The 15,024-nt window shown below is 45.2% G+C and overlaps 1 protein-coding gene across 2 annotated transcripts in view; it reads left to right on the top strand.

Moving 5' to 3' along the window:
• The window catches only part of AGTPBP1 (ATP/GTP binding carboxypeptidase 1), a 245,618-nt gene that overhangs the window by 178,506 nt on the left and 52,088 nt on the right, over nucleotides 1–15,024 (top strand). For both annotated transcript variants that reach the window (XM_075318445.1, XM_075318453.1), the window contains one exon: nucleotides 1,413–1,589. In XM_075318445.1, coding sequence (XP_075174560.1) covers nucleotides 1,413–1,589 — 177 coding nt within the window. The remainder of the gene's footprint in view (nucleotides 1–1,412; nucleotides 1,590–15,024) is intronic.

The following is a 15,024-nucleotide window of genomic DNA, read 5'->3' as shown; positions in this document are numbered from 1 at the left end:
CAGACAGACAGACAGGGAAAGAGATAGACAGACAGACAGGGAAAGAGACAGACAGACAGACAGGGAAAGAGACAGACAGACAGACAGGGAAAGAGACAGACAGACAGACAGGGAAAGAGACAGACAGACAGGGAAAGAGATAGACAGACAGACAGGGAAAGAGACAGACAGACAGACAGGGAAAGAGACAGACAGACAGGGAAAGAGATAGACAGACTGACAGGGAAAGAGATAGACAGACTGACAGGGAAAGAGACAGACAGACTGACAGGGAAAGAGACAGACAGACAGACAGGGAAAGAGACAGACAGACAGGGAAAGAGACAGACAGACAGGGAAAGAGATAGACAGACAGACAGGGAAAGAGACAGACAGACAGACAGGGAAAGAGACAGACAGACAGGGAAAGAGATAGACAGACTGACAGGGAAAGAGACAGACTGACAGGGAAAGAGACAGACAGACAGACAGGGAAAGAGACAGACAGACAGACAGGGAAAGAGACAGACAGACAGACAGACAGGGAAAGAGATAGACAGACAGACAGACAGACAGACAGACAAGGAAAGAGATAGACAGACAGACAGGGAAAGAGATAGACAGACAGACAGACAGACAGACAGGGAAAGAGATAGACAGACAGACAGGGAAAGAGACAGACAGACAGACAGACAGGGAAAGAGATAGACAGACAGACAGACAGGGAAAGAGATAGACAGACAGACAGACAGACAAGGAAAGAGATAGACAGACAGACAGACAGACAGACAGGGAAAGAGATAGACAGACAGACAGACAGACAGACAGGGAAAGAGATAGACAGACAGACACAATTACATTTATATCTATTTGTTTTGTGGTTTTTGTGTGCAGAATACATTTTTGTTAATACATTCTATTTTGTTAACAGCAGTTATTAAGCCGGGTAGTGTGTGCGTATATATATATATATATATATATATATATATATATATATATATATATATATATATATATATATATATATATATATATATACATACACATACACATACACATACACCTATACAAAGTCAGCATGTGTATACCGACAACTCCGACACCATTTTATTGAAGACCCTGTCTCTGTGAATATCACCAGTTTGTTTCAAATGATATTCGCAGGCACTGTCTTCAATAAAACAGTGCTGGAGTTGGTGGCATATGCATGCGCTGCTTTTGGCCCCTTTTTAGGGAAGAATTCAACTACAACGGGAACATAGTAATGTGCACACGTTGGCCATAGGGCTGATGGCAGCGGCCGCAGCACAAAACGTAAAGGCTCGTGAGGAAAGTAGCCGGGGATATATAGATTTAAGACTCCATGTATTGTAACTAATCTTGAAATCGGGATAAAATCTCCTGACCATTGTCTGTCTTTTTCTTACTTGCAGACTCTTCCCAAAGCCCTGAGCCAAATCGCGCCTGCATTTTCTATGAGCAGCTGTAGTTTTGTAGTGGAAAGATCCAAAGAGTCCACTGCCCGTGTGGTGGTGTGGAGAGAACTGGGCGTCCAGAGGAGTTACACGATGGAGAGCACACTGTGTGGCTGTGACCAGGGGAAGTACAAGGTATGACTATGCATAATCTACGTGTCTTTCCTATGATGACCATGGTGACTACTAATAAAACGATGAGTGTAATAACAGCATGCATTTTCCATATGTACTCCATTACCAGTGTAGCCAGCCTGGACTGATGCCACAGCTGGACTCCATTATATTTTACGGCTTCTGAATATTACCTGCTGTGTCCACAAGTGTCTGACCCAGCGTCCTGCAGGCTGAAGCTAGCACCCATCTAGTTAACGTCCCTAATATTAATACCATTCATTCTGCTGTTGTTTACATTGCCTAAAAGAATACATGGCGTCCCATGTGTTTCTGGTTAACCTGACTGCTTGATGATTCTTTCCATTAAAGATCACTGCTGAATTTCATTTTTTTTCATTAGTGCTGAAGGAAATTCGATTTCCCCTTGGGGTGTGAATTATTTCCCTGTTTTTTTTCTCATATTTTTTGTTCCATAGGCTGCCATCCATTACTGTCAACTACTGTCATCAGTATGACATGAACAGGAAGACCACAGATATCAATATATATGTGACCTCCCAGTTACTTGTACTGTGCCAGACTGTACTTCCGATGAAAATGGTCATGTGTTTGTGCCATTAAGATTTTTTTACAATCCCAAAAAGAAAAAGTGTGGTTTAAGCTGAACAGAATAACAATAGCCTTCTCTGTTTCCACCTTCGAGTGTCTCTATTCAGACTGTCTGTAGTCAGTGCATTTTGCCTATTCATACTGTGCAGTTCTGTAAACTCCCACTAGAGGGCAGCATCTGCATTTTTCATCCTTCAGTACTAAATCTCATTTGATGTCTTCTTTTTTCCCGTACCTCTCCTTATATGATTCGGCCAGGGCCGCCACTAGGAATTTCAGGGCCACATACTGACAACATTTTCGGGCCCCCTTGGGACTCCGCCCAGGCTCCACCCCAGCTCCGCCTCCACCCCTCAAACCTTCCACACTCTCACTCTTGGAAAAACGTGTGTATGTATATGTATGTATATATATATATGTATGTATATATATATATGTATGTATATATATATGTATGTATGTATATATATATGTATGTATGTATATATATATATATATATATATGTACATACATACATACATACACACATATATACACACCAGGAGGCCCCCAGGATGACACATATATATCGGAAAGAGGACATATTCACCAGGAGGGGCAGAAACCACGCTGGTAACATATATACCCGCATGTGCCCAGGAGAGGGATAAATAATAATAATTGATAGATATAGATATATATAAAATTATATATATGTGTGTGTGTGTGTGTATATATATTTATATATATATATATACAGTGCCTACAAGTAGTATTCAACCCCCTTCAGATTTAGCAGGTTTACACAATCGGAATTAACTTGGCATTGTGACATTTGGACTGTAGATCAGCCTGGAAGTGTGAAATGCACTGCAGCAAAAAAGAATGTTATTTCTTTTTTTTTTTTAAATTGAGAAAAGTTTATTCAGAGGGTAATTTATTATTCAGCTCCTCAAACCACCAGAATTCTGTTTGGTTCCCCTAAAGTATTAAGAAGTATTTCAGGCACAAAGAACAATGAGCTTCACATGTTTGGATTAATTATCTCTTTTTCCAGCCTTTTCTGACTAATTAAGACCCTCCCCAAACTTGTGAACAGCACTTATACATGGTCAACATGGGAAAGACAAGGGAGCATTCCAAGGCCATCAGAGACAAGATCGTGGAGGGTCACAAGGCTGGCAAGGGGTACAAAACCCTTTCCTAGGAGTTGGGCCTACCTGTCTCCACTGTTGGGAGCATCATCCGGAAGTGGAAGGCTTATGGAACTACTGTTAGCCTTCCATGGCCTGGACAGCCTTTGAAAGTTTCCTCCCGTGCCGAGGCCAGGCTTGTCCGAAGAGTCAAGGCTAACCCAAGGACAACAAGGAAGGAGCTCCGGGAAGATCTCATGGCAGTGGAGACATTGGATTCAGTCAATACCATAAGCAACGTACTCCACCGCAATGGTCTCCGTTCCAGACGAGCCCGTAAGGTACCTTTTACTTTCAAAGCGTCATGTCAAGGCTCGTCTACAGTTTGCTCATGATCACTTGGAGGACTCTGAGACAGACTGGTTCAAGGTTCTCTGGTCTGATGAGACCAAGATCGAGATCTTTAGTGCCAACCACACACGTGACGTTTGGAGACTGTATGGCACTGAATACGACCCCAAGCATACCATCCCTACAGTCAAGCATGGTGGTGGCAGCATCATGCTGTGGGGCTGTTTCTCAGCCAAGGGGCCTGGCCATCTGGTCCGCATCCATGGGAAGATGGATAGCACGGCCTACCTGGAGATTATGGCCAAGAACCTAAGCTCCTCCATCAAGGATCTTAAGATGGGTCGTCATTTCATCTTCCAACAAGAAAACGACCCAAAGCACACAGCCAAAAAAACCAAGGCCTGGTTCAAGATGGAAAAAATCAAGGTGTTGCAGTGGCCTAGTCAGTCTCCTGACCTTAACCCAATTGAAAACTTGTGGAAGGAGCTCAAGATTAAAGTCCACATGAGACACCCAAAGAACCTAGATAACTTGGAGAAGATCTGCATGGAGGAGTGGGCCAAGATAACTCCAGAGACCTGTTCCGGCCTGATCATGTCTTATAAAAGACGATTATTAGCTGTAATTGCAAACAAGGGTTATTCCACAAAATATTAAACCTAGTGGTTGAATAATAATTGACCCACACTTTTATGTTGAAAATGTATTAAAATTTAACTGAGCAACATAACTTGTTGGTTTGTAAGATTTATGCATCTGTTAATAAATCCTGTTCTTGTTTGAAGTTTGCAGGCTTTAACTTATTTGCATCTTATCAAACCTGCTAAATCTGCAGGGGGTTGAATACTACTTGTAGGCACTGTATAATATATATATATACCCCTGCTGGGCACATGCGCGTATATATGTTCCCAGCCTGGTTCCTGACCCTTCCTGGTGAATATGTCCTCCTCCTGGTATACATGTCAACAGATTGGTAAATCATATACATCATGTAGCGGATGCTGAAGGCACACACATCACAGGAGGGGGTGGAGACATATACATACATCATAGCAGGAGGGGCTGGGGACATATATATACATCACAGGAGGGGCTGGGGACATATACACACATCACAGCAGGAGGGACTGGGGACATGTACAGTACAGACCAAAGGTTTGGACACACCTGCTCATTCAAAGAGTTTTCTTTATTTTCATGACTCTAAAAATTGTAGATTCACATTGAAGGCATCAAAACTGAATTAAAACATGTGGAATGAAATACTTAAAGTGTGAAACAACTGAAAATATGTCTTATATTCTAGGTTCTTCAAAGTAGCCACCTTTTGCTTTCATTACTACTTTGCACACTCTTTGCATTCTCTTGATGAGCTTCAAGAGGTAGTCACCGGAAATGGTTTTCCAACAGTCTTGAAGGAGTTCCCAGAGATGCTTAGCACTTGTTGGCCCTTTTGCCTTCACTCTGCGGTCCAGCTCACTCCAAACCATTTCGATTCGGTTCAGGTTTGGTGACTCTGGAGACTAGGTCATCTGGCGTAGCACCCCATCACTCTCCTTCTTAGTCAAATAGCCCTTACACAGCCTGGAGGTGTGTTTGGGGTCATTGTCCTGTTGAAAAATAAATTATGGTCCAACTAAATGCAAACCGGATGGAATAGCATGCCGCTGCAAGATGCTGTGGTAGCCATGCTGGTTCTGTATGCCTTCAATTTTGAATAAATCCCCAACAGTGTCACCAGCAAAGCACCCCCACACCATCACACCTCCTCCTCCATGCTTCACGGTGGGAACCAGGCATGTAGAGTCCATCCGTTCACTTTTTCTTCAAAGACACGGTGGTTGGATCCAAAAGATCTCAAATTTGGACTCCTCAGACCAAACAACAGATTTCCACTGGTCTAATGTCCATTTCTTGTGTTCTTTAGCCCAAGCAAGTCTCTTCTGCTTGTTGTCTGTCCTTAGCAGTGGTTTCCTAGTAGCTATTTAACCATGAAGGCCTGCTGCACAAAGTCTCCTCTTAATAGTTGTTCTAGAGATGAGTTCAAACTTTTCGTCTGTACTGTATATACATCACAGGAGGGGCTGGGGATATGTATATACATCACAGGAGGGGCTGGGGACATATACACACATCACAGCAGGAGTGACTGGGGGCATATACACATCACAGGAGGGGCTGGAGCTCGGACAGTACTGCTGGGCACGGCAGAGAGGCAGGAGGCTCACAGCAGAGAGGCAGGAGGCTCACAGCAGAGAGGCAGGAGGCTCACAGCAGAGAGGCAGGAGGCTCACAGCAGAGAGGCAGGAGGCTCACAGCAGTGAGGCAGGAGGCTCACAGCAGAGAGGCAGGAGGCTCACAGCAGAGAGGCAGGAGGCTCACAGCAGGGAGGCAGGAGGCTCACAGCAGGGAGGCAGGAGGCTCACAGCAGGGAGGCAGGAGGCTCACAGCAGGGAGGCAGGAGGCTCACAGCAGGGAGGCAGTAGGCTCACAGCAGGGAGGCAGTAGGCTCACAGCAGGGAGGCAGGAGGCTCACAGCAGGGAGGCAGGAGGCTCACAGCAGGGAGGCAGGAGGCTCACAGCAGGGAGGCAGGAGGCTCACAGCAGGGAGGCAGGAGGCTCACAGCAGAGAGGCAGGAGGCTCACAGCAGAGAGGCAGGAGGCTCACAGCAGAGAGGCAGGAGGCTCACAGCAGGGAGGCATGAGACCCCTCACCCCTTGTCTAGCTGAAGCAAGACAGGGCCTGTGGTTGGTGGGCCTGTGGTTGGTGGGCCTGTGGTCGGTGGGTTTGCGGTTGGCGGGCCGGCAGTCGGCGGGCTTGCGCGGTCGGCGGGTGACCCCAGGCAGAGATCAGCGGGCTCCCCTCGGGCTGAGATCAGCGGGCGGGCCTCCCCACCAACTCATCCCTCCCCCCTTTGGCGATCGTCTTCAGCTTACAGCGCTTACCTGTCCCTGCTGGCTGCAGCATCTTCGCCACCTCCGCATTGTCCGCAGCATTGTGATGAGGCGTAGAGTGATGACCTCATCACATTTGGCTGCAAAATCACGCGCCCCCTCCCTGTTCCACTCGCTTCCGGTCACATGGCTAATTTGCATGCGATGCCCTAGAAGGGCTTCGCCTGCAATTTAGCCATGTCTGCAGTGGCAGAAACGACACGGCCGGGCCCCTCTGCTGCGGCTGTGACTGGGGCCCGGTGAAGAGGGGAGGCCTGGCCTGCCCGGTGCTTAACAAAGCTAAGTAATTTCCCCGGGCCTGGCCGGGCCCCCTCTCTTCACCGGGCCCGGTACACCAGGCACAGTAGTAATGCCCTGATGGCGACCCTGGCTGTATTAGGCTGGGGCCACACGGGGCACTACTGCGATGCTCGCATGAGACTCGGCTCGCGCTGGTAGCACAGCAGGAGCCGAGTGTCATGCGAGTGTGCCTGCGTCTGAGGTCCGACCCTGCGAGCAGACCTCAGCTGCTGGGGGCGGGCCGGCGATGCGGAGGGGCAGACCAGCACTGCAGAGGGGCGGGCCGGCACGGAGGAGGGGAGGGAGGGATTTCTCTCCTTCTCTCCTACGTAGTCGGTTATTGTGATTCTCGCTCTGCACGCGCAGTACCCCGGAGTACCGCGAGTGCAGTGCGATTTTTTTTTTTTTTTTTTTTTTTTTTCTCTCTCTCTCGCCCCATTCACTTGAATGGGTGCGAGAGAAAAGGGTCTCGCCTTACAATCGCAGCATGCTGCGATTTTGTTTTTTCGGTCCGATTAGGGCTGAGAAAATAATCACTCATGTGTGCTGTCACACAGGCTATAATTGGTCCGAGGGGAATGCGATGTTTTATCGCACTGCACTCGCACCGATTTTCTCGCCGTGTGGCTTAGGCCTTACTGTTGCTCTTCTGCGCTCTAGTGGATGATGACTCTGCTGCTGCTGCCACTATCCATACCTACTACTGCTGCTGCAACTGTCCACACAGCCACTCTTTTACGTTACCAAGCGCTGCTGCTGCAACCACCCATCTTGGCCTTCGCTGCTGCAACTACCCATCTTGGCCGCTGCTACTGCAACTACCCATCTTGGCCGCTGCTACTGCAACTACCCATCTTGGCCGCTGCTACTGCAACTACCCATCTTGGCTGCTGCTACTGCAACTACCCGTCTCTGACAAAACTACAATTACGGCTGCTGCTCCTAATGTCAGAGACTATTGTAGTATATCCATGGTGCCAGCCGCCAGGGCACCGTGATCCCCTGGGGCTGCCCTTGTCGGCTACCTACCAGCGTGTTAGCCTAGTTGCACCTCCAGTGGCTTTAGTGAAGACTCGGTAGCCATTCAGATTCGCTCCTCCAGGTCAGTAGTCAGTGCCTTTGGTCCAGTGGAACAACTTACCTGCTGCTTGCCCTGCGAGCATGACATATATGATGTTTTGATTGCCTGTTATTACATTTTTTTCTGTTGCTGCAAATACCTAAATAACGGTAATCTTGTCGTTTTGATTTTTTTCAGATGACACGGTTTACTGTTCGGATTAATTTATGTTTTGATAGATTGGACTTTTATATAAACACAGTGATAGCAAATATGTGTATTTTTAATTTTATTTCTTTTTTTAATGTGGTAAAGGGTGATGTGAACTCCTATTTTTAAAACTTTTTTCTACTTTGTACTGTACTTTGAACCTGCAAGAGTCTCACCACTTGTTCTGTATACAGCAATGCTGTATACAGAAGAAATCACAGTCTCCTATGAACGCCGGCCACTGGCTGGTTATCACAGGAGTTACCATGGTGACAGACATGGGGGTCATCCACTGACCAATAACTGTCATGACATTTATTTTACTCACTTATATAGCATTATTAATTTCACAGCGTTTTACAGATGTGATCATCTCATCAGTATCCCACGACTGCACGCCAATGAGGACTCAGAACAGCATGCCCCCCTGCCAGCATACTTTAAATGCCGCTATCTTAGATTAACAACAGCATTTAACAGGTTAACAGCCACAGGCGGAGTGCCGCTCCACCCATGGCTGTTAGAGGCAGATGAAGACTGAGTAATTCAGCCTTTATCTGCAGGGAAGGATTCAGGATCGGCGTATGAGCTCACATCAAAGGCAGGGAAATGACTCATGACGAGCATAGCAGGGTTAATGCAGCAGTCAGATGTTAGCCGGCAAAAGATAGGCTGCCTCAACTTGTTGGCCACTGCTTCATGATTGTCCCTCAAGGTAAAATTTGCCAACCTGCTCCTAATCTTATCCATAATGCAGGTTTTGTAATACATTGTGTAGCCACATCCACCCCATGTCTTACCATTGGTTTCTTAGTTCTCTTTCCATACAAAGACCAGTCAGAACAGAATTCCAGCAGTGGCCTAGTGGTTGCAAGTACAAAGGCGCTGCTGAACAAACGTAACAAGTGTCCATTAGATGGCTCCAAATGCGCCACTTTTATTAAGACTCCTTCAAGTGTTAACAAATTGGCACAAATCGCTCCATCTTGGCACAATATGCATAAAGTAGGGGTTGCCACTTAATAAATGTTGGCTGTTTCCTCTGAATAGTGACCATTGCTGAGTTCGGCCCCCCTCCTGGTTGCCTCCGGGGGCCACCTCTCTGCTTGTTGAACCTCTTTTTAGTAATTTTTTTACTTTTATAGAAGATCCTGTGTCTCGGGTATTCTGCTGCTCTATGTCTCGGTCTTCATTCTTCTTTCAGGTAGTATGTAGTGCACAATGTTAGTGCCCCAATCACTGAGCCTGAATCCCATAATAATTGTAGTGTAATTTGGGACAGGAGTTGAATTTATGACATCTATTCTCTGTATTGACTCCTCTATACTGCCCGATTCTAGCTGTGGTATATTCAGGGTAGTAGTGATCATTCCCATCATTATCACTGTGTGAGGAGAAATTCAGACAAAAAAACCACACAACACGATATATATCTAAATTTATGTTTGTTTTTTATTAGAAGATCAATAAGCAGCATTGTATTGAAAGTATACTGGCCCTTTGAGAAATTACACAATGGTCACAGTGCCTCTCAGGTGAGCCCCCGTGTGGACTACAGAACCAGCTACAGTCATTGGGGACCAGCTGAGAGGCACTGGACCCAAAGATCCAGAGGAAGGCGAAGAAACCCCCCGGAGAGTTCTGCCTCGGGGGGGGGGGGATTCCTTCCTGACCCCAGTTCTGGCGATCGGATATTTCCCTGGATCACGTCAGTCCTGCTGCATATTGCAATATATTTATATGGAATTATTAGTGATGGGCGAATAGTAAAATATTCGAGTTTGGATTGTTGGATCAAATACCCAGTACTATTCCAGTATTCGTCACTAATAACTGACCTAATGCAAGTCAATGGGGAACTCGAGTGTTATTTTAAGGACATCTTAAAAAAAAAATGCTCGGGTTCCACATTGACTTGCATTAGGTTAATTATTCATCATTAATACTGAAATAGTACTCGGTATTCAGTACAACTAATCCAAACCCGAAAATCTATTGACCCATCACTAGTAATTATAAGCTATGGAGCGCTAATCTTACAAAGAAAAATATATACACACCCTGCTCCTAGGAGCTTACAATCTAATATACAATATGACATATGCAAACAAACATATGCACACTCAACTTGATGCTCACACATATACAGACACATATGCCCACAAACACACACATACACACACACCTCAAGACACACATACACAAACACACACCCCTGCAGTGCTGGGGACAGAAACGCTCACCCCTTAATTGCTGGGACTCCATAAAAACCATCACAAATAAATCCTTTTATTACCTGGACTCCATACAAAGGCTCACACACCCCTTTAGTAATGGGGTCAAATAGACACTGACACACAGTCCCTTTATTGCTGGGGCCACACAAACAACCTTTCATTGCTTGGAACACACACACATACACACACACACACACACACACACCTTCAGTGCTGCATTTCTGGGAAGCGATCATACACACACACACACACACACACACACACACACACCTTCAGTGCTGCAGTGCTGTGGACAGAAACGCTCACCCCTTAATTGCTGGGGACTCCACAGAAACCATCACAAATAAATCCTTTCATTACCTGGATGCCATGCAAACCCTCACACACCCCTTTAGTAGTGGGGTCAAATAGACACTGACGCACAGTCCCTTTATTGCTGGGGCCACACAAACAACCTTTCATTGCTTGGAGCACACACACACACACCTTCAGTGCTGCAATTCTAGGAAGCGATCATATATACACACACTTATGCATACATACACACACATACATACACACACATACACACACACACATACACACACACACACACACACACACACACACCTTCAATGCCACAGTTCTGGGAAGTGATCACACATACACACACTCATGCAAACACACACACACGCGCGCATGCACACGCACTTACACGCGCACACACACACATACATACCTTCTAGGTCTGACCCTGAAAATTCTTCTCACTTGATAATTGTAGGTCCTATGACAGCCTTGTGGAAGGGTCAAGAAGAAATAAAACATGCAGCTAGTTATTGCTTGGAACAATCATGGTGATGAGTCCATACAGTACACACTGCTGATCTGTTCCTCATCCTGCTGTGCTGTTTGTGCTGTGCAGCGAGTCCTTCTTCACCCCTCTCCGATGTTGCCCGATCCTCCAGTATTCAGTGAAGAGCTACCTACCTGGACCAGTCGTCTTCAAGCTGTGACACAAGATGGTTCTGGATTAGAGCTTTGTACATTCTATAGCATTTGTGATGTCATGTGAGGTCTATGATATCAAGTGCACTGTGATGTTATGTGCCTTGTGATCTCATCATACCTGGAAGCAAATCAAATTCATGTTAAAACAATAACTTTATTTAGTTACAACCACACACAATTGAATACAGCACAATAAAAATTTGCTACAACGTTAGTCATAAATCAATATATACCTCAGAGGGGGAGGGGCCCAGGATGGATTCCCTAGACTTCCCCTACCTGGTTGCAGAGGTTGGTACTATGCAGAGATTGTTCGCCCCACCTTCTGATAGACGATTGATTGGCTGTCTCGAGCATGGCCCCGCCCATAGAGGCCAGCATACTATTCAGGCCTTGGATGGAAATGAGCCCTGACTGCCTAGCGTGCGTTCCAGCTACTTGTAGGGAGTTTTCTTCCTGGGGACATCATATGTTTACAGGTATAAAAAAGCTGCCTTTGAATACAACATGGTCTATCTGGCTATATGAGCCTCAGGTCCAATTTGGGATGCCCCTGATGAAACCCCTGGCATTTGGAAAGGGAGGAGAAACGTGTCAGGCGTGAGGCTACTCAAGCTAAGTTATTGTGTCATTTGGCACATCTGTTATGCTGTGCAATATTATTTGCCATTGGGTATATTGTGATTTGTCATTTGGCAAGTATGATACTATTTGCATAATGATCTGTTACTGGGCATGCCACTGATACATCTCATTTTATTACATATGACATTGCTAATACAGGCAGGGTCGGACTGGGGTGCCAGGGGCTTACCAGGGAAATTAACTCTAGGAGCCCACACTGTAGCTGCCATAAACGTTTTTATTACGTGTTCATTTTCGGCTTCTCTCAGTATAACTTGCGCCTTTTAGCAAACTACAGTGTGCAAAAAAGACCTGTATTGTGCCCTGCAGATATCACAGGATTTCTTGTAGCCTCTTATTTATTGTAGTTAATAATGGAATCTATTATCACAATCAGTCGCAGTTTTTCTTACACACGGACATTCCTTGTCTTAGGTAACCACCAAGTCCATCAGGAAAACAATATTCAAAGTGAAGCAAAATGCTATTCAGCATCTTCAAATGGAAAAGATTACTAAAATTAATCCCCCTATGCCACCATCTATCCACCATATACAGTTAGGTCCAGAAATATTTGGACAGTGACACAAGTTTTGTTATTTTAGCTGTTTACAAAAACATGTTTAGAAATAGAATTATATATATAATATGGGCTGAAAGTGCACACTCCCAGCTGCAATATGAGAGTTTTCACATCCAAATCGGAGAAAGGGTTTAGGAATCATAGCTCTGTAATGCATAGCCTCCTCTTTTTCAAGGGACCAAAAGTAATTGGACAAGGGACTCTAAGGACTGCAATTAACTCTGAAGGCGTCTCCCTCGTTAACCTGTAATCAATGAAGTAGTTAAAAGGTCTGGGGTTGATTACAGGTGTGTGGTTTTGCATTTGGAAGCTGTTGCTGTGACCAGACAACATGCGGTCTAAGGAACTCTCAGTTGAGGTGAAGCAGAACATCCTGAGGCTGAAAAAAAAGAAAAAATCCATCAGAGAGATAGCAGACATGCTTGGAGTAGCAAAATCAACAGTCGGTTACATTCTGAGAAAAAAGGAATTGACTGGTGAGCTTGGGAACTCAAAAAGGCCTGGGCGTCCACGGATGACAACAGTGGTGGATGATCGCCGCATACTTTCTTTGGTGAAGAAGAACCCGTTCACAACATCAACTGAAGTCCAGAACACTCTCAGTGAAGTAGGTGTATCTGTCTCTAAGTCAACAGTAAAGAGAAGACTCCATGAAAGTAAATACAAAGGGTTCACATCTAGATGCAAACCATTCATCAATTCCAAGAATAGACAGGCCAGAGTTAAATTTGCTGAAAAACACCTCATGAAGCCAGCTCCGTTCTGGAAAAGTATTCTATGGACAGATGAGACCAAGATCAACCTGTACCAGAATGATGGGAAGAAAAAAGTTTGGAGAAGAAAGGGAACGGCACATGATCCAAGGCACACCACATCCTCTGTAAAACATGGTGGAGGCAACGTGATGGCATGGACATGCATGGCTTTCAATGGCACTGGGTCACTTGTGTTTATTAATGACATAACAGCAGACAAGAGTAGCCGGATGAATTCTGAAGTGTACCGGGATATACTTTCAGCCCAGATTCAGCCAAATGCCGCAAAGTTGATCGGACGGCGCTTCATAGTACAGATGGACAATGACCCCAAGCATACAGCAAAAGCTACCCAGGAGTTCATGAGTGCAAAAAAGTGGAACATTCTGCAATGGCCAAGTCAATCACCAGATCTTAACCTAATTGAGCATGCATTTCACTTGCTCAAATCCAGACTTAAGACGGAAAGACCCACAAACAAGCAAGACCTGAAGGCTGCGGCTGTAAAGGCCTGGCAAAGCATTAAGAAGGAGGAAACCCAGTGTTTGGTGATGTCCATGGGTTCCAGACTTAAGAAGGCAGTGATTGCCTCCAAAGGATTCGCAACAAAATATTGAAAATAAAAATATTTTGTTTGGGTTTGGTTTATTTGTCCAATTACTTTTGACCTCCTAAAATGTGGAGTGTTTGTAAAGAAATGTGTACAATTCCTACAATTTTTATCAGATATTTTTGTTCAAACCTTCAAATTAAACGTTACAATCTGCACTTGAATTCTGTTGTAGAGGTTTCATTTCAAATCCAATGTGGTGGCATGCAGAGCCCAACTCGCGAAAATTGTGTCACTGTCCAAATATTTCTGGACCTAACTGTAGGGTCTGTCCCCACTGACTTGGGAAATCCCCTATAGAGTCAGTATGTGGTGGTGTGAAACATTACCACTCCAATACACCTTTCCATTTGGAGACTCCGGTCAATATTTGTTTCACTTTAGTCTGACATTTATCTATTTTTTTCTGTCTTTGTTATCATAGTGGTATCCACTATAGCAATACAATGTATATTGGCGAGATTTGGGACCTGTATGATACAGATCCAAATTAGTCATGTGCCTAAACTTTCACACACAAGGACATTGACACTGGGGGTACAGGATAATGACAATGACACTTGGGGTGTAGGATAATGACACTTGGGGTATAGGATAATGACACTTGGGGTTCAGGATAATGGCACTGACACTTGGGGTACAGGATAATGGCACTTGGGGTACAGGATAATGACACTTGGGGTACAGGATAATGACACTTGGGGTACAGGATAATGACACTTGGGGTACAGGATAATGACACTGGGGGTACAGGATAATGACACTGGGGGTACAAGATAATGACATTGGGGGTACAGGATAATGACATTGGGGGTATAGGATAATGACACTGACACTCTGGGTACAGGATAATGACACTGACACTGAGGGTACAGGATAATGACACTGACATTGGGGGTACAGGATAATGACACTGACATTGGGGGTACAGGATAATGACAATGACACTGGAGAGTACAGGCTAATGACACTGTCACTGGGGGTACAGGATAATGACACTGAAATTGGGGTACAGGATAGTGACGCTTAAAACTCTATTCAGGATAAGACACTTGGGGTACAGGAAAATGATGC

This window comes from Anomaloglossus baeobatrachus, chromosome 1 (genome assembly GCF_048569485.1).
Source record: "Anomaloglossus baeobatrachus isolate aAnoBae1 chromosome 1, aAnoBae1.hap1, whole genome shotgun sequence".
Taxonomy (NCBI): Eukaryota; Metazoa; Chordata; class Amphibia; order Anura; family Aromobatidae; genus Anomaloglossus; species Anomaloglossus baeobatrachus.
This window is presented reverse-complemented; position numbering and strand designations above follow the sequence as displayed.